This window comes from Elephantulus edwardii, unplaced genomic scaffold (genome assembly GCF_000299155.1).
Source record: "Elephantulus edwardii isolate Elephantulus edwardi_28Jun2011 unplaced genomic scaffold, EleEdw1.0 scaffold00073, whole genome shotgun sequence".
Classification (NCBI taxonomy): Eukaryota; Metazoa; Chordata; class Mammalia; order Macroscelidea; family Macroscelididae; genus Elephantulus; species Elephantulus edwardii.
Window position 1 is genome coordinate 6,106,468 of NW_006399823.1, and position 26,927 is coordinate 6,133,394.

The 26,927-nt window shown below is 40.4% G+C and overlaps 1 protein-coding gene across 1 annotated transcript in view; it reads left to right on the top strand.

Moving 5' to 3' along the window:
* Nucleotides 1-26,927, top strand: part of PFKP (phosphofructokinase, platelet) — a 92,085-nt gene that overhangs the window by 57,787 nt on the left and 7,371 nt on the right. Inside the window, exons 14-20 of the mRNA XM_006888957.1 lie at nt 6,451-6,521; nt 8,929-9,016; nt 9,776-9,928; nt 22,724-22,888; nt 24,422-24,483; nt 24,946-25,057; nt 26,817-26,916. Of these exons, the coding sequence (XP_006889019.1) occupies nt 6,451-6,521; nt 8,929-9,016; nt 9,776-9,928; nt 22,724-22,888; nt 24,422-24,483; nt 24,946-25,057; nt 26,817-26,916 (751 nt within the window). The remainder of the gene's footprint in view (nt 1-6,450; nt 6,522-8,928; nt 9,017-9,775; nt 9,929-22,723; nt 22,889-24,421; nt 24,484-24,945; nt 25,058-26,816; nt 26,917-26,927) is intronic.

Genomic DNA, 26,927 nt, shown 5'->3' on the forward strand with positions numbered 1-26,927 from the left:
CTTCATCACCGTAGGCTCTTGCTCATATGTTATTTCTTTAAATTCTTCTGTATCTGCCAATTCCTTTCTATATAATGACTCAGTATATTCCTTCCATCTTACACCCACTAAAAAAACCCACCTTCATAAAAGTCAATAACATTTTATTATATATATTTGTAAGACATTTAGATATATTACCCTATTCAGGTGTTTTAGTCTCGTTGACCCTATGAAGAAAATGGCCCACAGAGCCCATTTATTAAATCGACCACATGACCCATTTTATCAACTTGGTAAATTCCTGTGATGTAGAATTTAAAACATGGTGGTAAGATTACAAATACTGCACTTTTGATAATTCAGTATTGTACTAGTATTGTACTAGTTGAAATTGTACATTCCATTGTTCAATAACAAATACGTAATTGATTTCTTATTCAATAAATGACATCTATTAAGTTGAATAAAAAATTTATTAAGTTAATGAAGAGAGCAGACAAGATTCTCGGACTTCACAGAACTTAAATTTTAGGGAGATAAATGGTCATAAGTACAAATAAATAAAGTAAAATATGTAGCATATTGGAGAGCTGCAAGTGTGAAATAGAAGAAAGGAATTGCATATATGAAGATTCCAAAAGCGGATGCTGTTGAGAAGATAGTCCCTAATTAAATATTTAGAGAAAGGAGTGAGTGACTTAGGTGTTTGCAGGGAAATTCATTCTAAGAATAGGATAAGGCAGTGCAAAGGCCCTGAGGTTAGAAAGTTAAAACTGTTTGGAATGTCTGGATGGGAGTTCATGTGACCAGTGGAGAGAGAGAGAAGATAAGGACCAAAAGAAAATTAGGCTCCAGCTTGCTTTGGGTGAGGAATTTGGCTTTTATTCTGAGTAGGAAGGGAGAGTTGTGAACATGGGAAGTGATACGTACTTTTTCCAAGATTACTCTAGTTTCAGTAAAAGGAAGAGGCAGGAAATAAAGTGGTTAATGAGGAGCTTTTGTAATCATCCAGGTGGGAGAACACAGTGACTTGGTCCACATTGATAGTAGTGGAGACTGGAAGAAGTAATCAGTAGTCTGAATGTAATTTCATGCTGGGGTGTGTGTTGTGTACTGGTAGAATCTAAACTGACCCAAAGCTGACCCTCTGGGCGGATTTTCAGAGGAAGTTAATTGTATGGGAGGAGATTGACCTTTCACCCTCCACACAGTTGGTGGATCTTAATATCTTAACTGTGGATTGCAACACAGCTTCTTGCCCATAAACCACCAAAGCTCCCAGTTTGATGGTAGATAGTAGACTACTTGAGTATGAAATAGCAATTGAGAGTCCTCCTTCTCTGCCTTGAGCAAATGGCCAAGTAGAATTTTTTTTGTTGAATAGGGAAAAATTTTACAGGTGCTAGGTTGCACGGATATATCGGGAGCTTTGATTAGAATCTGATAAATTTACAATGCCTAGACTAAAGAGCTGAATAGAAAATTTCAAAAGGCAGCGCAGGATGACAAAGTAAAATATTACAATGAAATGTGCAAGGAGTTGTAGTCAGAAAATCAAAAGGGCCAAACTCGCTCAGTGTTTCTTAACTCAAGAAACTGAAGAACAAATTCAAACCTCGAGTTGCTATAGTCAAGGATACATTAGGCAGAATATTAAATGATCCAGGAAGTATGAAAAGAAGATGGAAAAAATATACTAAGTTCCTGTATTGAAAGGAATTGGCAGACACAGAAGAATTTCATGAAACAACATATGAGCAAGAGCCAATGGTGATGAAGGAAGAAGTTCAGGCTGCTTTGAAGGAAATAGGAAAAAAATAAGGTCTGAGGAATCAATGGTATACCAATTGACATATTTCAGCTAATAGATGCTGCCCTGAATGTGCTCACCAAGTTGTACCAAGAAATCTGGAGAACGACCACTTGGAAGAGATCTGTATTTGTTCCTATCCCAAAGAAGGGTGACCCAACAGAGTGTGGAAACTATAGAACAATCTCATTGATTTCACATGCAAGCAAGATTCTACTGAAGATTATCCAAAAACGACTGGAACAGAACATCAGCAGAGAACTTCCAGAAATCCAGGCTGGGTTTAGAAGGGGTCGTGGTACTAGGGATATTGTAGCTAATGTTAGATATATCTTAGCTGAAAGCAGGGAGTACCAGAATAATGTATATCTGTGTCTCATTGATTATGCAAAGGCATTTGACTGTGTGGATCATGACAAACTGTGGCTGACTCTAAAAATGGAAATCCCAGAACACTTGAGCATGCTAATGCGAAACCTATACTTGGACCAAGAGGGAGTCTTTAGATCAGAGCAAGGAAGCGCTGCATGGTTCAAATTTGGGAAGGGCGTACATCAAGGATGCATCCTATCTCCATACCTTTTCAATCTGTATGCAGAACAGATTATCCGGGATGCTGGGTTCTATGAGGAGAAGTGTGGCGTCAAGATTGGTGGAAGATCTATCAACTATCTGCGTTATGCAGATGACACAACCCTGCTTGCTGAAATTGAGGAGGACCTCATGCACTTGCTGCAGTGGATCAAGGACTGTAGCCTCCAATATGAATTGAGGCTCAATGTCAAGAAGACAAAAATTCTCACCACTGGATCAATTGAAAGCATCAGGATGGATGGTGAAGAGATTGAGATTGTACACAGCTTTAGTTTGCTTGGCTCCACAGTCAACACTCTTGGCACCAGTAGCCAGGAAATTAAAGGTGCATTTCCATGGGAAAGTCTGCTGTTAGGGACCTCGCCAAAGTACTGAAGAGTAATGGTGTCTCTTTGGAGACTAAGGTGCATCTGATACAGGCCATGGTCTTTGCAATCACTTGTTATGCATCAGAGAGTTGGACAATGACCAAGGAGGATAAAAGGAGAATTGACGCTTTTCAGCTGTGGTGCTGGAGAAGAGTATTGATGGTACCATGGACTGCCAAGAAAACAAACAGATTCATTCTGGAGAGGGTTAAACCAGGCTGCTCCTATGCATCAGAGTATTGAGAGTACCATGGACTGCTAGGAAAACAGATTCATCCTGGAAAGGGGTAAACCGGGTGGTTCCTTGGAGGCAAGGATTCTGAGGCTCGGTCTAACATACTTTGGACATGTTGTGAGGAGAGATTGGTCTTTGGAGAACGACATCATGCTTGGAAGGGTGGAGGGACAGTGCAGGAGGGGAAGCCCCTCTATGAGATGGATTGATTCAGTAACTGGGATAATCGGGATGGGAGTGTCAGAGACAGTGCAATTGGCACAGGACAGAGCAGAGTTTAGGGCTGTTGTACATAGAGTCGCTATGAGTCGCAAGGGACTTGATGGCACATAGCAGCAACAACAACAAGAAGATGGTGTTTACAACTGTGACCATATGAGGTCACTAAGGGAGTGGTTTAAGTACAAATGAAAGAGAGTCCAGAGTCTAAGCCCTGAGGTGGGGGTCATTCTAATGTTAAAAGGTGGAAGGAAAAGAAGAGAAATGAATACCAAAGATTGAGGGGGTTAGACAGAGAGGTAGTAAGGAAACTTCTAATTGAAACTTCTAATTGACATTCCTCAGAGGGACCTACCTTGAGTAACACTGATGATTCATATTCTCTGACTTTCCATATTTGCCAACATAGAGAGGCACCACGTGGTGATAAGACTGGGTAGGTTTCAGTAGTGCAGATAGGACTAGGGGCCAGTCCAGTTCTATCATGAGTGGATATAGCTTTCCCTAATTTAAATGGTCAGTTTAAACTGTTCTTTTCTTTATTTGAAAGAACACTGCCTTCAAAACTGACTTACACAGTTACATGTTTTAATTGTGTGTGTGTGTGTGTGTGTGTGTGTGTGTGTGTTGATGAATGATACTATTTAAATTGCATTGACATTTTGTTCTCTTTGAAAATTTTACTTTTTGCTAAAAACTATACAAAGCACAATGTTTCCATTACACTGTTATCAAACATAGTGATCACAGGGTCTCTGGAGTCTTAGTAGGTTAAGCCTTGGAGTGCTTGTGGAATATAAGCAGTTTGAATCTCTCTAGTGTGAGAAGGATGAGAGAAGTTGTTTCTTTTATAATTTACAGCCTCAGAAAAGTGATGGAGGGAAAGTAGTAGGTTTGTGGGGTTTTTTTTTTAGAGGTAATGACATTGGTTAAAGTTTTCACGTTATGTCCACTTTCTTCTGTCATTGTTTCACTTCTATTGGCTAAGTCTCCTTGCTCTTCCAACTTCTATAGCAATCCTATGTACAAAAGCCCTAAACCCTGCTCTATCCCTTGCCAATCTTATTGACTCCGACACACCTATCTGCATTACTTCAGTCACTGAATCAATCCATCTCATCAAGGGTCTTCCTCTCTTGCACTGGCCCTCCACCCTCCCAAGCATGATATCCCTTTCCAAGGACTGGTCCCTTCTTACAGCATGTCCAAAGTAGGTCAGACGAAGCTTCAGAATTCTTGTCTCCAAGGTGCAGCCTGGTTTAACTCTCTCCAGAATGAACTTGATCATTTTCTTAGCAGTCCATTGTATATTCAATACTCTTCTCAAGCACCACAGCTCAAAGGCATCAGTTTTCTTTCTATCATCCCTGGTCATTGCCCAGCTCTCTTATGCATAGCAAGTGACTTTAAAGACCATGGCCTGTACCAGGTGCACCATGGTTTTACAGTATTAAATAAGAAAACAAATGACATATACTGGACCTGGAGATCTTTACGTCATAATAACGATTCTAGTAAGTTTATTAATATACTCAGGGTTACATGATTGCATGTTGGCAGAGCTAGGAGGCAGGCCCAACATTTTCTCATTCCATGCCTCATGTTGTTTCAAGCCTACCATGGTGAAAATCAACAAGTATGCCATTCATGCCATGTGTTGACAGTTGCATGTGTATTGTAATTAACAGTTTATATTGTAGTCTAGGTTTCTAACAACTCTCCCTCCTGCCATGCCTCAGCCCTCATTACATAACTGTTACTGTTATGTGCTGTTGAGTCAGAGTCTACTCTTAGCCAACTCTGCAGCATGTTTTCTGAGGCTGTAAGTCACATAGGAGGAAATTGCTCATCTTTCTTCCTATGTGTAACTGGTGGATTCAAATTGCATGCCTTTGGGTTGACAGCACTACTCCTTATGATCAGGCCTGTAGCATTCCCTTCCTCATTCCCTGCTAACCACTATTTTAAAATTATTATTATTATTACAATGTATTTTCTTAATCTAGATAGCTAAGTGGGATCATGCTGTATTAATCCTTTTGTGTCAGATTCCTGTTGCAGCAGGTATCAGAACTTCTCTTTAAGACTGAATACTGTTTTTGTGTGTATGTGTGTGTCTTGTTTACCCATTCATCTGTTGTTGGGCACTTGAGTCCTTCCATCTTTTTGCTGATGTGAATAATGTGACAAGAAGCAAGTGTCTGTTTTAAGTTCCTGCTTTCAATCATATAGCACTCTTGGTACCAGCAGCCAGAAAATGATAAGACGTATTGCAATGGGAGTCTTCTGTTATGGACCTTTCCAGGGTACTGAAGAGCAATGGAGTCACTCTGGAGAACAAGGTGTGCCTCATACAGGCCCTCATCTTTGCAATCGCTTGCTATGTGTCAGAGAGCTGGACAGTGACTAGGGAGGATAGAAGGAGAATTTATGCCTTTGAGCTGTGGTGCTGGAGAACAGTATTGAATGTACCATGGACTGCTAGGAAAACGAACAGGTTTAACCTGGAGAGGGTTAAACCAGGCTGCTCCTTGGAGTCAAGGATTCTGTCTAACATACTTTGTCTGACAAATGCTTTTTGTCTGACATGCTTTGAACGTGTTGCAAAGAGAGACTGGTCCTTGGAGTGGGACTCCATGCTTGGGAGGGTGGAGGGACAGTGCAGGAGAGGAAGACCCTTGATGAGATGTATTGATTCAGTGTTTAGGGAAATGGGGGTGGGTGTGTTGGAGGCTGTGAGATTGGCACAGGACAGAGCAGAGTTTAGGGCTGTTGTATATAGGGTCGCTATGAGTCACAGGCGACTTGACAGCACATAACAACAACATACTTAAATGTGATTTACTTAGATGTTTATCTCACTTTTTAAATATTTTTCATTTTTAAGAGAAAAAGTTTCTTTTTATCTTATATTATTTAAAAAGCTGTTAATTTTTCTCTTGTTTTCTTTCCCAATGACAGAATTTGGTCAGTGAAACTACCCATTTAGTATAAATAAATAGACAAGGCAGACATTTTCATTGTAGACAATGAGAATTTAATTTCATTGGATTTTTAAATTAATTGATAAACCGTAGAAATCAGTTTCATTTTAACACATTAGTATGAAAATGGTTTCATAACTCTTCTCCAAATCTTTCACAGGAAAGCAGCCTCTTTTACGTACAGAAATCTGAGCTTTTTAAAAAGCTTTTTAATTCCCTTTTTTGCTTTAGCTGTTTCATTCTATGTTTGCACATTAGATCAAAGAAATCGGCTGGACAGATGTTGGAGGTTGGACTGGCCAAGGAGGATCAATTCTCGGGACAAAACGGTAATTTTATGACCTCAACTCTGAACTAATCTTCAAGAAGCAGAAACCCTGACAGTGTATATATAAATCTGATTCAGCTGATTTCCTATAAGTAAATTTGAAGTGGCACTAGACCTGCCCACACTCCAGGAATATCAGGTCATGTCTTAAGGTGGTGAGGCTGGCAAGCTCTGGTGGCCTAGTGGCAAGAAGCTGCACTGCAATCTCTGAGGTACACGGTTCAAATCCACCAGATGCTCTGTTGGAGAAGGAGGAACAATCTCCTCCTGTATCAGTCAGATCTGATTTGACGGTACGCACAAAAATAATGAAATAAAATAAAATAAAATAAATTAAAAAAAAAGGTGGTGAGGCTGAGACATATCCCTGGAAGTGACAGTGGATCAATTTGTTACTTAGAAAGAACCCAAGCAGTGCTAAGGGGCTGAGGCTGACCCATGCCCATGAAAAGCATGTTGGTAATGAGTGCAAGGGCTTGCCAAGAAATAAGGCAAGTAATGTGAAGGATTTTCCCCAGTAAATTAATTTCCTCTTCTTTTTGATGAGTAAAGTGGTGAGGAACTTTTAAAAAAAACATAGGTAATGATATCACAGAATTGTAGAAATTGATAATGCATTTATCATGGAACTTAAAAATGTGAAATCCTTATCTATATTTGGTTAATATTAGCAGGAAGAACACAATGAAGTCATATTGTTGCTTATAGCCCAAATGACCAAACAAATTATTTGAGTAATTCTAGCATATAAACCTGTTTTTCTAAATTTTAGTAAGCTTCTGTTTTCCTGCATAACTTGGTATTTTTTAAAAAATTTGAGTTTTTTACAAGATTTTATCATGTCAGGAATAGAGTATTAACCACAATCATTCTCGTGTATCACATTTAATAATAACAGAAAAATATTTTTGCATACATTTAATATTGGAAGCTAGGATTTTGAAGCTCCGTCTCAGATACTTTGGGCATGTGGCCAAGGAGGGACTGATCCTTGGAGAAGGACATCATGCTTGGAAGGGTGGAGGGACAAGAAGAAGACCCCAGAAGAGATGGATTAATATAGTAACTAGGTCAATGGGGGTAGGTGTGTTAGAGTCAGTGAGACTGGCTCAGGACAGGAAAGTCTTTAGAGCTTCTGTACATAAATAAGGTCACTATGAGTCATAGGCAACTCGATGGCACATACAACAACAATAATAGCTTGCCTCAGGAAACCCTATGAACCTGGAGAGAGGATGAGAGACACCCAAGCATTGAAGACTTTCCTTCGTAGGGTCGATATGAGTTGCTCGCAAGTCGACAGCACTTAACAACAACAACAACATAAATGGGTAACTTATGGTATTAAAGCAGCTGTCCCAACTGTTTGTTCTGCTTTAGGCCCAGGGCTCCAGATATTTTGTAGCTGTAGTCCTGAAGAGCTCTGTGGAGCTCATCAAGAGTCCACAGTAGAGGTGTCCTGGATGGCAAATCTGTATTGAGAAGTAAGCCTTTTCAGTGTGTTCCCTGGGCTTCCTCAGGCTGATTGCGATTTCCCAGTAGTCTGCTGGAGAAGCTAAGTAGGGCCTATTTCTCTTGAGTTGGCTACAGTGATTAGGCTCGTGGCTTTGATCACATTCTGAAGTCGCTTAGATGACTGGGAGAGACTCAGTTCTCATATTCACCTGGTTTTGATGATTTTGTATATCTAGATTTTTTTTTTGTCCTGTGACTTCTTATAAAAAAAAGTACACTTTTATTTTCTCCCATAAGCATGAAAGAAGTATTGAAGAGTGGAAGAGTCAGGGAGGAAGGGGGCCAGCAGGGCACAGCCAAATGCCATTTTGTCTGGTAATCTGCTTGTTAACCATATCATATGAAATAGGTGCTAAAGTGGGAGAAGGATAGCAAGGATGAGTGGATATGATTTAAAATAAGACCTGGTTAGATATTGTAGCTGTAAATTATTTGAAAACTGTACATTTCCACTTAGAAATTATTTTTATTAAAAATTACAAGCTATAATGTTTGTTTTCTAATGAGAATCTCTGTAGGTGAAATGTCTCTTGTTTTTATTGTGTGCTGTTGAGTCATTTCGGACTCATAGCCACCCTCAAGGACTGAGTAGAACTGCCCTGAACTGGAGTGGACCAGTTTTTTCCAGTTTTCTTTGTGGTATTTGATTTCTGGCCACAGCTGCCTGGGTAGCCATTTCCGACTTATTGCTGCTCATACTTCTGTCCACCATCCACTGGATGATGATGGCAGATAAAATTCTACTGTGTCTTAATGCAGTTCCTCGTTGGGTCATGGAGTTGGGAGAGGGACATCAAGTTATCTTTCATTAGGCTTGTTATCATGACGTGTATCATCAGAAGTGCAAAGCTTGTCAACATCTGACATCTCCTCTTGATTTAACTCTTTTTTAGTACTTTACCAGGAAAATACTTGGAGAAGATTGCTGACCAGATACGTGCTCATAATATCAACGCTCTGTTGATTATTGGTGGATTTGAGGTACATTATTACTTCTGTTAATCTAGTTAGCTTTGTAGCTAGAAGCCAGAACTCTGCACTGGCTTCAAATTGGCACTGTACTTGTTTGCTATACTTCATGATTTTGAATAATAGATTTCTAGACCCAACTGCCACTGAGTAATTATTAGTGCAGGAGAATTAACAAGTGAGTAATTATTAGTGCAGGAGAATTAACAAGAGTGGCACACTATGACAGAAAATTTATTTCATTCCAATAACACAGTTTAATTTTATTCTTTAACTTTGCTTTGTCTGTTTAGTGAGCTGAGTTCTGTTTCCAGTCTACAGAAATAATTTTATCTCTTAGATTTGAAGTTCTTTGGCTCTTTAAAGAAAAAGAGATATATATCTATTTAGCAAGATTTTATAAATCATGGACTGAACTATAGTCCTTGATTTTCTTTTTTTCCCTATGCAGTGATGATAGGTCACATTATAAACTTCACATTAACTTTAAAGACAATCTGAAATAATCAGATTCTTACTGATAAATGGTTTAGTAGTACTTAGAATGTCTTAATGTTATTCTTGATGCTTGTCTTTGCCTCTGGTCTTAATGCCTTTCTGTGTTGGTTTTTTTAGCGGTTCCATGGTACTCCCCTCTGTGCCTTGTGTGCTGTGCTAGAAGTGGCTCTCCTTGTGGCTCTCCTGTGCCATTTTCATTCCAATGATGTCCCTTTGTTCCCCTCTCCTCTCCTTCCCCACCCGCCCCCATGATTACACACACTTATCTGACAGGCCTACCTGGGACTGCTGGAACTGTCAGCTGCCCGGGAGAAACACGAGGAATTCTGTGTCCCCCTGCTCATGGTTCCTGCCACTGTCTCCAACAATGTACCCGGTTCCGATTTCAGCATTGGTGCAGACACTGCTCTGAACACTATCACTGACGTAAGTCTTTGTGTATCCAGCAAAGCAGACACTGCAGCGCTAGCAGGAAAGATGGCTGTGCCCCTCTTTTTTATTTACCAGTGTACTAGAAACATGCTTGGAGGGCTAGGGCACAAGTATCATGAAGGTGGGATTTTGGGGATTTTTTTTTTCTTCTCTTTTGCAGGAAAATTACAAAATGTTCTTGAGGAAGAACAAAAAAAATATTTCTTCTAGATTCCTAAATTTTTATCACTTCTTTTCCTATGCCGTGAAGATGACAATCACGGTCTTGAAGTGATGTGAGCATGTGGAGCTCAACAAATCATAGGTTGATACTTTTTTGGTGATTTTGGCAGTCAAAAATGTCTTTGTTTTGTTGAGCAGAAATGACTTCAAGCCTTTAACATCTTGCAAATCCTGGTCCAGTGGGCTGCCTGACCCCTGGCTGAGAAGGACATTTTGCCATTTTCTTCATTGGCCTGCATCTTTATACTTTTGGTTATAGCCACGCTAGCATAATTTTTCTCTTTACAACTTGAGGCTGTTAACATCTAAAACAATGCTGATGCTGTTGTATTTTTATTTATTTATGTATTTATTTATTTTTTGCTGAAAGGCAATACTAAACAAGAAATTTATTCTTCATATCCTGTGTGCAAGTTGTAGTTTATAATTTACATGGGAATTTGAAGATCAAAATCTAATCCTCAATTTCATATTTTGGTTTTTTAGTTAAGATCTGACATTTTTCTTGAATTCTCAAATTTTTATTTTCCTCATCAGACCTAATCCTTAAGAGTTTTTTAAAACACTTCACCTCAAACTTATTTCTAGTACTGGTAAATAAAAGGTTAGAAAGCTTTCAAAAGGAATTCCAGATGGTAAGTAACGCTTAAGGCTTTGTCCTGCTTTTCTGAGCTTCCTAAACTTTGAGCAATTTCTTTACTAACTAAGCCCTCCCAATGCTTCACACGCTCCTGCTGGGAACTGGGAACTGGGTACTGGGTTTGTTTTCAGTAACATCTCACTAAATAGTTGCTTGTGCTCTCCTGTGACTTATGGCTGCCTCTGCCTAATTCAGACTTTTATCTATTTTAAAGATCAAATGAACTTAATTTGATCAACTTTAGCTGTACCCTGAATCTGCTTACACTAAGCTTGTGGCCAAGCAAGTAGAATATTCGTTTTGTTTTCTTCATAATTGTTTATCCTGTTGTCCACTCATTGCCAAGGGGAGAGGGGTGGTGAATGTGAAAATTGTTCCTTTTCTGTTACTAGAAGCTTTCACAGATACTGGCAAAGGTTGGTGTTTTAACTCCTTGTCATAGTTTGATGTTCACATTCATCCATGAAGAGAGGGTTTTCCCAGGCTTTTATAAAAGATTTTATTCTTTCTCAGATTATAAACATGTAATACATGCGGGTTATAGAAAATTTCAAAACCAAATTATGTAGAAAAAACCAAGGTACTTTGTTAAAGTTGAACATATGAGACAGAGCGGATTCCTTGTAATTGAGTTGACTCCAACTCAGAGCAATCCTGTAGAACAGGGCAGAATTTCCTGTAGGGTTTCCAAGAAGGGAACCTTTGGCAAAGCAGACTGTCACTACTTTTGTCTGCAGAGTGACTGGTGAGTTTGAATTGTCGGTTTTCCTCATTAACTTTTTCCTTATGAGATATTTGAGCTTATGTAATTTTTTTTTAAAAAGTTCTAGATTTTTAAAATACTTTAAAAACTCCTCAAAGTTAAATTAGCCCATTAGCGTTCATTTAATTAGGGTTTTTGAAGAAAAAAATAAAAAGTAGATGTCTTATCATTGCTTTAGGTGTTCATTGTACATGCTAAGTAAATAAGTATTTGTGTTCATAATGACCTTTTTTCTTGAGGATCTAAGGAATTTGATTGCCTTGATGATAGCATACATCTATCTAATCTTGACACTGAAAGGCCATGTTGGTGATGATAATTTAGTAACTATTGTGATGGTTCAAGTTAGGTTCTCAGTAACCAGCTGAGGAAGAAGAAAACAGATAAGAGAGTTCTTTTGTGTATTTTAAAGGAGTCAAAATATGGACATGGTGTTGAAATTGTTGTGATTTTCTTGTTGTACTCATTAAAGCCAGAATGTAATTGAGCCCTCTTTGGTACATTGAGATTTGGTTCTGAAGTTGGCTAGGCTGTCATGGTGATGGGGAGCTACAAAGAGAGGCTGAGGAATGTCAAAGTGGTACTTGGCCCTACCAGTACCCCTTTGACTTCTTGGCATCTTGGAACAGACTTGTTCATGACCTCTTTCTGATATTGTTGTTGTTGTTATGTGCCGTCGAGTCGCTTGCGACTCATAGCGACCCTATGTACAACAGCCCTAAACCCTGCTCTATCCTGTGCCACTCTCATTGCCTCTGACACATCCATCCCGATTACCCCAGTCACTGAATCAATCCACCTCATAGAAGGTCTTCCCCTCCTGCCCTGTCCCTCCACTCTGCCCAGCATGATGTCCCTCTCCAAAGACCCGTCTCTCCTTACAGCATGTCCAAAGTATGTCAGGCGAAGCCCCAGAATCCTTGCCTCCAAGGAGCAGCCTGGTTTAACCCTCTCTAGGATGAATCTGTTTGTTTTCTTGGTACATTCAGTACTCTTCTCCAGCACCACAGCTCAAAGGCGTCAATTCTCCTTCTATCCTCCCTAGTCATTGTCCAACTCTCTGATGCATAACAAGTGATTGCAAAAACCATGGCCTGTATCAGGCGCACCTTAGTCTCCAGAGAGACACCGTTGCTCTTGAGTACTTTAGAAAGGTCCCTAACCGCAGACTTTCCCATCATAATATGTTTTTTTTTAATTTCCTGGCTACTGGTGCCAAGAGTGTTGACCGTGGAGCCAAGCAAACTGAAGCTGTGAACTATCTCAAAAGCCTCTTTGGGAATTGCAGACAAGCAGCGATATTAACATCAGATCTTCTTCCTCAATCAGGAGCATAAGTCAGGTGTTCCGGTCTTTACAGTATTCTTACCTGCTTAGTCCCTGAATCACTTAGGTTTATTATCATTGCCCATTTCCCTCTTTGTTTTCTAGTACTCATTGCTTTCTTTTGCTCAAATAGTCACTGGTTCTTAAGGAGAGATGCTTTGCCCCGAGGGGATAGTCATGAATTTCTGGAGACCTCTGTAACCAATTGGAGGAGGTGGTGCTTTGAGTATCTAGTGAGGAGACACTCAGCACATTCTACAGGAACCCTTCACAGTATCAGAACCCACTATTTACCTGTTGCTGAGATGATCCCAATTCATAATGACCCCACAGGACAGAATAGAACAGCCAGATAAGAGTCTCCATAATGAAATCTTTACAGAATCAGACTGCCACACATGCTTCCTTTGGAGCAGCTAGTGGACTCAAATGGCTGACCTTTCAATTAACAGTGGAGTGAGTGCTTTAACCGCCAAAGCACCAGAGTTCCTTAATGAACAGGACAGCCTCCCCTAACAAATAATGATCTGACTCAAAACATCAGCAGTGCTGAGTTTAAGGAACCGTGGGCTAGTCTTACATTATTAAATGATCAAGGAGTTTTGGGTAGCTTTCTTTATCATTATGGACATTGACTTATTCCATCTTTGCTAGTGTTTATAACTTAGCTCATAAATGCCTATCACTCAGATACCTTTCAGGAACAATGCCTTTCTCATTCTCTCACAGTGTTCTGTTCTGGTTTTAAAAATAAGCCGCTAAACTGCTGAATTGGAGGCTACAGTTGAATGCTGGTAAGGTTTCAAGAATTACAAGCCCTCTAATGACCATCAGTGATAATACATTGAAGACCATCATCATTTTCTTAAAACTCCATGCATTTTCTTTTTCTCAGTGCAAATATACCCACACATTTCCAGAGCAGCTTAATGAGGTTTTTAAAACTATCTATGGTTTGGAGCCCAAAGCAGGAAAGTTAAGTGATATTTTCTCTGTATCACCAACACATATGACTTGTCTTTGTTCTTAGAGTTTTATACTTATTGTGGATGGTTAGAAAGAGCTGCAGTGGAGGAGAGGAGATAGAACCTGCTTGGAGCTGCTCAGGCAGCTTTGCCCCACCATCGTTGAGTTGTGTCTGACTCATGATAACCCCGTGTGTGACTGTAGAACTGCTCCATAGGTTTTTCTTGGCTGATATCTTTATGGAACCAGATAGGCCTTTCATCTGTGGTGCTGCGGTGTGGGTTCAAACTATCAACCTTTAGGTTAGAAGTAGAGTGCAGTTTGTGTCACCTACAGACCTTAGAAATATCATTAGAGATTTTGAAATGGAATTGGAGGCACTTAAACCACTCCTGCACCTCAGCTCTTCTTACACGTCCCTCAGGTTCACGTTCAGTCTATTTTGAACACCCTGGCCTCAGAAAGTGCTTGATGGCCCCATTGCCTTTCAGGGAGAACTTAGTAAAAAAAAAAAAAAAATAACGAAACTGCCTTGTTTCTACACAGCCTGCTCTGGATGTGTTTCTAACTAGCCTTATCCACAATAAAGGCAGTGAATAGCATTTTTAAAAAAATTTTTTTTTTAAGGCAATGAGGACTCCATCAAATAGAAATAGAAATGGTTGGGACCCCCAAGAGTCAGTGTGCATCTCCAAATATTCTGTGGAATAAATTGAGGTAGCTCAGAAAGTCCCCCGATAACCTGTCATACCCACAGTCCAAACAGCACAGCATCTGTAAAGCGACTTGAGAGGGAGTAAGCTGAATGTGCCCCTTGGCTGGTGGCTTGGCGTCATTGTGAGGAGTGGTGGTGTTGATCGTGTTGGAGGTGGCGAAGGAAACCCTGCTTACACTTATGCCCTTGGACAGAGTAACTAATCTGTTTTGTTACTGACCTACATCCAAATGTTTATACTCTTGCAGATCCACAATCCCTTGTCCAAATCCTTGGGCTCTGTGTGTTCTAGAGCTCAAAATGTTTTGGATTGAAGAAAGATAATGCCAAGCATTTGCCACATATTATATATGCACTCTGTGGCATGTTCAAATGCTTATAATTTTTTGTGAACTACATGGATATTCAAATTAAGCATGACCAATAAAGACTACATAGAAATAGACCACTATTATCAGCAAACAGGTTATGAAAACTCTAGTATTATAGAGCTATTTGGATCTAAGACTTGTGGATAAGTGGGCCTGTATTGGTTAACTCTCTGACCAAACTTCTTTCTGATATCAGAGCCATGTAAATTTCACCTTGGGATTCTGGAGCAATTAATTGGATTCTTGCTGATCAATCCTGATTAATATAAGACATATGAAGGGACCTGAAAAGAAAACTTCATTTGGAAGGGAAATGATTTCTCATTAAAGAGAGCAAACTGTTCAAAAGACCCCAGAGAGACACCTGGTAATTGCACGTCTTGGGTCTGTGTGTCTTCCAGTGGCCACACGGCGGGCGTGCTGGGTTAGCTTGCCTGTGCGTGGCCAGTCTCTGCCCTGCATCTGTCCCTGCCCTGCATCGGTCTCTGCATCGGTGAGGTCAGCCATCTGATGCAGCTCTCACAGGCCTTTGCCTTGTGACCCCTGCTTGCCTAGAGAAAGATAACAAGATTGAGATTGCATGTAAATTTTGTAACCTAAGTGATTGGCTTTCTTCACCTACTCTGATGTCAAGAAATGGCGTGAGCTCTTTCATTTAATGACTAACCACACTGGTGCCCTCCGCCCATTTTTCCCTCTTTGCCTGCTGCCTGCTTTGCTACCCATACACTTTGCATCTCAGTTTCACCCCACTGCCTGTTACCCTGCTCGTCAGAAGAGGAGCTTGCACTAGGGTGGCTCCAGGTCATTGTTGAAGCTTCCACTGTGCCCTGCACCTGAATGCTAATTGGAATTTGCTTTTGCTGTAATACTTGCATGAAACACAGAGCTTGCCACTGGACAGTCACTTCCTGCCCTCTCACACTCCTGGGACCGCAGCCTAGATGCCCCGTGACTCTAAAAAGTGATCTGCCAGGTATGCTTTGCTAATGACCTCTGTGCTGCTTGCTGCTGCAGGCTTATAAGGGTGCTCTCATGCTAGCTGAGGCCAGAGACAAACAACAGGAGTTTTGCATCCCTATTTGCGTACTGGCTGCTACCATTAGCAACAATGTCCCAGGCACAGAGCTAAGTCTTGGTTCAGACACTGCCCTGAATGCGTGTGTAGAGGTAAGAGAACAATATTTCTACTTGTTGGTTTTGGGAGGTTTTTTTAAACTACATTTTCTTTACCCTAAAAGAAATTCAAATGGTTGAACTCTGGGATCAGTATTTTCTTCCTGAAGTAGCAGTTAAGTGAAGAATCCTATACAGCCTTTCCGAATGAATAAACCAAGTTTGTTATTCCTCTTTTTATTAGATAGACATCCTACCACATGTCCCATTGCAGGGTAACTTTTGCTCTTCTAAACTTTAGAAAAGGACATTTGGATATTTCTATACTACTTAAACAGTAACCATTTGAAATCTGCATGTGAGCTGTCCGAATCATCTTTGGCAAGCTGAATGCACAGATACGTACGAGGATTATTAGAGAAAGCCCACAGAGCGGAGAGTCAGATGCTGCATAAGGATGACAGCAACAAGATACATCAGTGCTGTTCCGTAGAAATAAGGTCTTGAGGCCACTGCGTAGGAGCATCTCCTTCTTTGTGAACTGAAAGGTGCTTTAGGAGCTAAAATAATCCTCTATGAGGATTATCAACATACCTCCCATCCAGTGTGATGAAGCTAATCCTCTGAATTCAGCAGGGACTGGAGATGGTGGTGACAGCTGTATTTCAACAGATGCTTCTAAAGCAACCCTTCCTGCATCAGAGCTCGAGCACCACCGGTGGGCTCTTGGTCCCTAACATGCTGAGGGGTCTCTGAGTTATTTATTAGAATTTTGGGGAGCTCCAAAGGCTTCCTGTTAGGAGAATGGTCTTCCCTCAACAGGAAGAAACAAAGGTGGTTAAGCCTCAGGCATCCTGTCCCTGACCTGACCCTTCTAGAGTATGTATACACCCCTCTGGAGGGGATGCTGCTGGTCTTTTGTTTTCAGTAATGTACATCCTCATTGACACCATGGGGAGCACTGGTGGGATACTCTGTAGGGAATTGCGCTGCTAATCCAGAGGCGGAGCTTCTCTGGTGGTTTGAGTCGACCAGCAGCTGGCTTCTCAGGAGAAAGATGGGCAGTCTCATCCTGTGCAGTTTACAGCCTCTAAAAACCCCCCTGGAGGATCTGCTATACATTGGCCAAGTCAATGAGTCAAATTTTGAGTTGACACCATAACTTCCAGTGGAGGAGGGGGAAAAGTATAAAATCAGAGTTCCATGAGAGTGTTTTCTTAGTTCGGTGTGACACAGGCTGTCAGAAGGCATCAAGTTTGGCCAGGCTCATTAACCTTGGGCATTAAAAGGGTAGTAATCTTTTACTTTAGACTTGAGCACCCTACATTTTTATTTACACCTTAGCATTTTACTTTTTAAGCTGATAGATATAAATCTTAAGTAACTCCTTTTATTTTCTTTCTTCCTTGAATTTGCTCCCAGAAGGTGGATAAACTAGCCACTAAAGATTGCTTTTCTCATGCATCATTGTGAGGTGATGGTATAAACAGGAGAGACTTCCAGCAGGGGTTGGCCTTAGTTGGTTCACAAGGTGGATTGGTCCCCACGGGCCTGTCACTTCACCTCTTTAGAGTTTATGACGTATTCAATACAGTTGAAGAAAGGCCAAGGAAATAACCACTAGTCACTAAATTGTGTCCTATTCCAGGCATTGCCCTACATCCCACTCTTCCCTTTAATACCTCCCCCAGGCATTTATTAGCTCTTTATGCTCTCTATTGCTTACACAAGCAACCCATGTGTTTATATGCCTCTAGCCAGCCATACAACCTCTTCATATGTTATTTTCCTCAGCATATTTGTGCATCATTTGGGTGGGCATGCTGTTTACAGATTATTTGTTGGAAAAAATACAGTACTCACACACCCTTTAACCCTCATGACACCCACAGGAAACAGATAGCATCATCTGTACTAAGGAGGGCATGAGTTTTCCTCCCAAGTGATAGTCTGGTGGTATTACCATATCTCCTTATTTAGCATCAGTTCCCTCCTTCCCTGGTGGAATCCCTCCTCCACTGCCCAGCTGCTCTCTCAATCTGATCCTCCAGCCAAACTGAATAGCAGATCAACTGTCCTTAAAGAATTGTAATCTTAAACTATCAGAGCCATGTGGAAGTAACCTATAGCTTGCTAATGGAGCAAGAGTATCTGTTCACACATGAAAGCCTTTTTGTCTTTAAAAAGTTTTTTTATCCTATCAATTGATGCAGAAAAGGCCTTTGACAAAATCTAACACCCTTTCCTGAGTAATGAATGGGGCAACCACTATGGAAGGCAGTATGGCGTTTTCTCAGAAAGTTGGAAATAGAAATACCATTTGACCCAGCAATTCTGCTACTGGGAATATACCCTAAAGAACCTGTAGCTGGCACCCAAACAGATAATGGACACTCATGTTTATTGTGGCTTTGTTCACAATAGCAAAGAGTTGGAAACAACCCAAATGTCCATCAACAAACAAATGGATAGAGAAGCTGTGGTATATTCACACAATGGAATACTATGCTGCATTGAAAAATAAGGAACTCAGGAATTATTACACAAAATCAGTAACCCTGGAGGACATTATGCTGAGTGAAATATCTCAGTCACAAAAAGACAAATATGGCATTATGCCTATGCTGGGGGAGAACTAAGAAAGAGTGGATAAATAATCTACATGGCATTGAAACATGAGGGAGAGAACTGTATAAAAGCAATATATAATCAGGTATTATTGGCATAACAAGAGTCCAGAATAAGAGCTGCATAGTAGAGTGGTCTAAGGTGGGGGTGGGGCACTATATAACTGTATAACAATGAACGATCTTTTTTCACAAAGAAAAAGCAATCTGGGGGGAACGGGGGCCAGGAGGAAAATGTGCAACAATGAGCAATTGGAAATCCAAGTTCTTTATAAACTTTAAAATATCAATTAACAAGACAAAAAAAAGTCTTTCAAGACTTCTGTCTCTCAATGTTGTGGTCACGTCCACCTTTTCTCACCATATTTTATTTATAACTGGGAGGATAAAACCCAGTGTAACAAAATGTCACAATACTTGAAATATAACTGGAAGTTTCCTTTCAAATGTGAATAATATCAGAGCATCTTCTCTGGGAACCTTCCTCAGGATAAACAGGGACACCTGCCACAGTGAAAATGGAGGAAGTGAGAGCAGCTGGGTTTTGCTGGGACGGTTCAGCTCCGGCTGCCATCGTAGTGATGGGCATGGAGGACCAGCTCTCTTTGCTCCCTCTGTCCCTAGAGTAAGGGAACCACCTTCTGTGAGCCATGGCAGGAGGTAGGGTTGCATTTGGAGCTGAAAGCCCACCACGTTATCTTTCAGTAATTGTACCACTTTCATTAATTTTTTTTGCACGTTTTCAGTAATTCTGTAGTACTTTGCACTACTTTCAGTAAATAAAATATCTTAAGCAGCTGAAATCAGTCCTTGTATATCTAAGAAGGAGATTCAGATACAATCTAAATAAGGAGGAAAGGTTATTTTGTAAAGGTCTTTTTAAGCTTTAAGCAAAAGGTTAATTGTTCAACTCTAAATAAATAACTAAAAGACAAATTGAAAATGGAAAGGTTTAGTAAGTGGCATTTGTCCATTTGCTAAGGTATTGACATTTTTTCTTCATCTTTTCCTAGCTATTTGGATCAGTATTTAGATACACTTACAAGTTGGCCTATAGTTTCTTTGCTAATAATGCTACTTTGCCAGTAAGTGACTATGATTTCGCTCTTTGAATCATTGGTAGTAATATTCTCTTCCATACAAGGCCCATGTTGGGGATGTTTGTTCCTCTTGGTGTAAGTCTAACACTGCATAATTAGCATTCCAGTTTAGCAGCCTGCATTGGCCTACAGAACCATTTCTACAATCAGATTTCATTGCCATCCATCAGAATTTCTGTAAAGCCAAGGCCAAGTAATGAGATTTTGAATATTTATATATCATATGCAATATATAATTAGGATAAATGTTCAGGCTTCTGCACCCCAACCTTGTACTTATAGTGGGTTCTCTTACTACTTCTCTAGGTTTTTTCTTCCCTGGCCCTGCATTAGCACAGAGGAAAAGACAATTTGTTATATCACTGTCCCCCATTTCAGCTTCTAGAGAATGTTGAACTGCACACCAGCTATATACATTGTGATTTTTTAATAATTTAGTCTAATAATTCAGGAGGGTAAGAATCCAATATACTGGAATTATAGGGAGGAATTGTTAAGCAGAATGCCCTCTCAAAGTTAACTCCATGTACTCATACAAAGTTTGTAATGAGTATTAGTATGCTTTGGTGCACTACTGCTTTATCTCCTTCCTCACTCATACATACCCCCTAGTTTCTCAAAGCCACTCGCCTCACCTTTCCTCTTTGTGGTTTCATGCGAGACTCAATACAACAACAGACTTGTTTAGGACATCCTGCAAGACCTTCACCCTTAACTGGCTGGTGGCTAGGGACTGGGTATGTTACCTGCATTTTACTTTACTCATTTGACGAACATGTATTCTTCACAAGGGCAACTGAAGAATTGATGCCTTGGAATGTTAGTGTTGGCAAGGAGAAATGATGGCTTGCCAGAAAAACAAAAACAAACAAAATCTGTCTTGGAAAAAGTACAATCAGTGTGGTCTTCAGAGGCAAAGATGGGTGAAACTTCAGCTCACGTACTTTTGCGCATGTTGTCTGGCAGGACCAATCCTTTGAAATAGATATGATACTGGGAAAGCCATTGGAGGGTGAGAGAAAGAGAGGCAGATCCTTAAGAAGATGAATTGACACAGTAACTGTAACCATGTTAGATCTAACAGCAGCAACAATATTGTACTGTAGACAAGAGCTTGGTTCTGATGATACAGTAACAGCTTAAGATAAGCCTATGATTCTTGCTCTCCAGGATTTGCATCTAGGTGAGGAAGATATACCCAAATCAAATAAGTAGACAAGTCATTTAGTCATTAAATAAGAAGAAACTATAATAATTTTTTTTATGAAAAAAAAGGTAAAGTATTATGAGGGCACATAAGCAGGAGGTCTGTTTGGTCCTAGGAATCAAGTAGAGTTTCCATGAGAAAATAACATTTAATGCTGAATCGGTTAGGCACAAAAGTGCTTATATTAGCTTTCAGTTGCTGTTCTGACAGATTAACACAAACGTGGTGCTTTAAAATCATACCTGGACATTTATTCTCTGACTGTTCTGGAGGTCAGAAGGTCAAGATCAGTTTTACTGAAATCCTGGTGGTCACAACTCCGCACTTTTTTTTGAGTTTCTAGAAAAGACTTCCTTTCCTTGCCTCTCCCAGTTTCTGAAGCTGCATTCCATGACGTCGTGGCTCAGTGCCCCTTCCTCCGTCTTCAGAGCCAGCTAGCTGCGTAGCATCTTCAGTGCCTCTGTGGCCGACCTTCCTTACCTCCTTTGTATAGTAAGGACACTTGTGATTGTGTTTAGGACCCACTTGGGTAATCCCAATTAATCTGCCCATCCCACAATATTTAAAGCACTCACATCTGCAAAGTATTTTCTCATATAACGCAATGACAGGTATGTGGACCTGGACATCTGAGGGGCCATTATACAGCAACCCCCCCAGGTTTAAGGAACATTTCAATCAAAGGAAACAATATATATATGACCAACAATGGATGGAATGGGCAAACGGGAACAGTGTAAGGAATGGTGAGGAGCCTGAATACTGACAGAGTGATGGATGTGGGGGCTGCTGCCAGGAAGTAGATGGAGGTGAGCTAGTGCTGTGCTGAGTGCTCTATATAAAGGGCTCTACCATCTACCCAAGGAAGATGAAGATGTTTCTGAGCCATTTTGAGCAAGGCAGCGCTCTCTCAGGTGTATCCTTCACGGACGAATCTCAGCTTGTGTGGACACCAGATCACAGGAGTCAAAGAATAAGGGGTTGAGAGCCAGGTTTAGAGGCTTTGAACAGTCCTGAGCGGCCCCTTGGACTGTGTAAAAGAGTGGAAGTGCAGAGGGTAGATTTTTCTGGGTTATGCTTATTTTTTATTTATGTGACCCTGGGCCCTCAAGTAGAGATGTTGCCGAGACAGATGATTCTAGAATCAGATCTGTCTAGATTTCTTTGAATACTTTTCGTCTCTGATTTGAGTTTTCTGAAACATGATGCAACATTCATGGGTGGATTAAAATTACCAAAACCTTGAAAACAGGCATTTTTAAAGAAAATAAAGTAACTTAATCACTTCCATTGGCTAGGCAAGAGAATTGTCCCTCTTATAGACCCTTCATGTTAGCTAAGAATTTAACTTCCTGTGAAATATGCCGTAGTGGGGACACACCATACAGAGAGCAAAGTAGAATTAACTGGTTTGAGTGACTCTCTTAACTCCATTTTCTGGATGCACTCATTTCATGAAGTGACAAGGTTCACAGATACTCCCTCCCCCTTAAAGTGGATGGTGAGTTATTTGATTACTAATAGGCTGGTGTATGCTAACTAGAACTCATTCAGAAGCAATGCCATCCACACAGTTAATGCTCATAACTGCATATTCAGGATAGAAATCGGGAGACACTTAGATCATTGGTAGAAGGGGAACTAGTTGAAGTTCATGGTAGGAAATCCAGTCGCCCAGGACTGAAAAAAAAAAAAGTCTTTTGTTAGCATTATTAATTTTCTTTATCTGCAATCAGACATGTGACCGCCTGAAACAGTCAGCCAGCGGGACCAAGCGCCGTGTGTTTATCATCGAGACTATGGGCGGCTACTGCGGCTACCTGGCCAACATGGGCGGCCTTGCTGCTGGCGCCGACGCAGCCTATATTTTTGAAGAACCATTTGATATCAGGGACCTACAGGTAAGTAATGGAAACCCAGGCTCTAGAATTCATTATGCACTGCTCTAAGTCATAGTTTGAAGGAAGGGAGAGAACATTGTAAAATATACCAACTTTTTTGCTTGTCAAATTAGCCGTCTCATTGAATCCAGTGAAGCTAATGGTTGCATATACTTTTAGTACTGGGAGCTGTTTTGATGGGTGAGGCACAAAAAGTTTGGATGGTGTGACCAAGACTCAGGCTACTATTTATTCCTTCTCATCTAAGCTTTAAATTATTTTGTCTATTTCATGAACTGTTTTCCCTGCCATGTAGTTAAAGTGTTTCTTACACACGTAATAAGTCATTGAGGATATCTGCTTGGGATTAAGCAGTTCCTTTAAACAGTTGATGTGGATGACTCTGGATTCCTCTTAAATTTGGAGAAATGACTAAAAACAGTCCCAGGCTTCTGGTGTCTGTGAAGCTGAGGTTGGAAATATTTGCAGTAGTTGGAAAACACTCTACAGAACACTGTGTCACCTGCCAAAAGGGAGCAGTTACTTTCCACTGTAAAATGCTAAATTTCATTAGGGAACGATTTTGAGATGCAAACAGAGGAGGCTAGAGCTGCTGGAAAAAGAAGAGTACACTGAGCACTGTAGCTTGCTTGTGTTCTAGATTGTAAGGGAAGGAAACGGAAGCATGCTGCTAATTAAAATAGAGGCCAAATTTCACCCTTGCCAATCCCTGTGGCATGCTTTTTAAAAAATGTATGGTTGCTGATACCTTTCAGGGATTTGTTTTCATCTGAATTGACAATATTGCAAAGGAGGAGGATTGGCTCCTTGGAATCCTCACGTGGTTTTTTGGTTATGGGCTGACTCAGCTGCATCTAACTTTTCTTAGTTGATCCTTCCTGGAGCCACCTCACCAGCTCAGAATATGGAGGCCAGCATCTCCCACACATCACTGGGCAGAAGGAAAGAAGATTGAAGGAGTTAAAGGAGCAGTGTGTGTCTAACAAAGCTCACTGAGTCGTTCACTGGAACCCACTCTTAGCTGACTCTCCAGTACATGTCCAAGGCTCTAAATTGTACAAGAAGAGATTGCCCATTTTTCTCCCAAAGAGGTGCTTGGTGAATTCAAACCACCTGCCTGAGATGCTTGGTCGGGGTTTCTGGGGCAACTAGGATGATGTTATTGCAACCTTTGCCATTCTCACTCTTAACCAGTCATGAAGCAACAGGAAGGAAACTTTGAGTTATTACCAGTATTTTCCAATTTTATCCCTACTCTTGAGCCATCAAAGTTGGAGTGACATCATTTCCTTCAGATTGGCATTGTATTTTTTACCATCTTGTTTTCTTAGTTTTATCACTTATTCCTAAAGTTTTTCTCATAACACCTTTATCACTGTCTGATACACTGTTTGCCCATTTCCCTGTCCCTCTAAAATAGAAGAGCGTTGCTTTTTTTAGTCACGGATATTCTCAGCATGGATGGTCATATAGGACTGCACACTGAAGGCCCTTAATATTTTACTGTCTGATTAACAAAGTGCTCTCTTCTAGTCCAATGTGGAACACTTGACACAGAAAATGAAGACGTCCATTCAGAGGGGAATTGTACTGAGGTAATGAGAAATAATTTCTCATTTTACTTTCATTTTAAACCTAAATTGTTAGACTCTATTTTAGGATGTGAAATGAGCAATCATTCTTTTGCTACTGACTCCTGTTATGGATATATGAGGGAGGGAGGATAAATAAAAGTAATTGTTCAATGTATTAAAACTTGTATACATTTTTAAATAATTAAAGGATATTTAAAAAATGTTATTTCTTCCAACCCTTTTGCTTTTTAAAGATATCTCGGGATCCTTTCTTTAATTAAGTCTGTATCCTTTGTCAGGAAAGCAAACACTATGTAGAGTCACATAAAGGTTCGGAGGACTAGCAAGGGCCCCCCAACCCTGTCAGGAAACACCTGGCCTTTCCCCAGAGCTGAGCAAGCTGTGCTATTTGGGCAGGAAACATCACCCAAAATTCTAAGCTGCATTCTTTATTGAGTAAAATGAACTTCCTCTTCATTCCAGAAATGAGAACTGCAATGACAATTATACCACAGACTTCATTTGCCAGCTTTATTCTGAAGAAGGAAAAGGAGTATTTGACTGCAGAAAGAACGTGCTGGGTCACATGCAGCAGGTAGGTGACAGCCGTCCTGCTGGTCTTTTGCTGTTGACAAGTCAGCACCCATTCATGGCAACTGCACTTGCAATGGGATCAGACCATTGAGACACATAAGCTTCCCAGTCACTGATTCCGGAGAGTCGATTGTCAAGCCTTCTTTCCTCATGCATCTCAGTCAGAAACATGGCTGGCACCTGTTCAACATCATAGCAACATGCAAGCCTCCACCGACAGATGGTGCCTGGTACACTGGCTGGGAAGGGGGCTCAGCTCTTCCACATAGGTGCCAAGGTTCCACCACTAAACCATCACTGCCCCGTGTGCCAGCATTACTTTCCAACGATGCCACAAAACAGAAAGTCTAAATTTTATGTTCTTAATTGATGCCTTATCCTAGACATTAATGGGGGGCAGGGACAGAGTAATTCTAAAATGGCTAGAAAGAATATTTGAGCTGTTCTGTGAATCCACTTGAAAGTTACATCAGATATCACCAGGAATGGTGTAATACTTAGATATCTGAATATTTTGTGGGAAATCATCATCACCTGCCATATAGTGATATTGGTTAAGTGGAAAAGCTTAATCAAACTGAATACTTCACTGAGTTAAGTACTGGCATGTAATAAAACTTGAGATTACTGGATAAATTATTCTGATTTATAATTTAAATTAGAGTGCTTTTGAAAGGATCTTGAGATAGTAAACTCTTATTTTATGGTTTATAAATGTTCCTAAAATCACAAACAGGAAGTTCTGGTCACCTATTGAGTCAAGAAAGGCACTACCCAGATGTCCAACCACAAACGGATGGCTTGAGAAATTGTGGCACATTCATACAATGGAATACTACGCAGCATGCAGGAACAATCATTTTGTAAATTACTAGCTAACTTGGGAGGGACTGGAGAGCGTTATGCTGAGTGAACTCAATTCCCACAAGGACAAATACTGTATAAAACCATTACAGTAGAATGAGTATGAGGATCCAAGGAGGGGGGGTAGGGTGGGAATAGAGGGGTGAGGATGGAGGGGTAGGTGTTAATCACAGGGTTGCACAATTCGATGGGTAGGTGGGGTGATGCTCTGGAGGGTCAGCTGTCAGTCCCGATTTGATGGCACATGATAATACAACACATAAAAATCACAAAGCCTGGCAGAGCTGGTCTTGGGGATAATGGTTCCCAGCTCTCTTCATTTGAAGCTTGTATTCTTTCCACTATTACCTCTCATTCCTATTTCAGAGAATTTCTAACTTTGGGTTTATTACTAATTTCAAAACAACCATGAGTCCCCTGAAATGAAATGATGAAAGGCTATATTTACTTTTCATCAATGGGATATTTACTTTTCATCAATGTAAGTTCACAGTGTTTATCAGATCCCTAAAGGGAATTGTTGACTTTCCCAAGAAAAGTTTAAGGACTTCTGATTAGAAGAGTATAAAACATGAAGATGGTTAAAATCTGTGTCGTCCTAACCGGGACAGAAAACACTGTGATCCTGGGCCAAATAGCAACCAGAGGCTTCTGTATTCTGGGTTTACACTTTTGTTTTGGTGGCCTAAAGTATGAAAGAAGAAAGAAATGTTGGTTTTTGTTTTTTTTAAAAAAAGCACATTTGGAAATTTTAGTCTCTTTAAAATAAATACAGTGTGAATTTTGCCAAGTAATAGAAACTTTCATATGATAGCTCATTTTTTATATTTTTTAGGGATTGGTCTGGCAAGCATTGTTGGATGACTAATGCTTTTTATAAATTTTACTGTCTATAGGGTGGAGCACCTTCTCCTTTTGATAGAAACTTTGGAACAAAAATGTCTGCCAGAGCTATGCAGTGGATTACTACAAAACTCAAGGAATCGCCAGTACCAGGTACGAAGGCA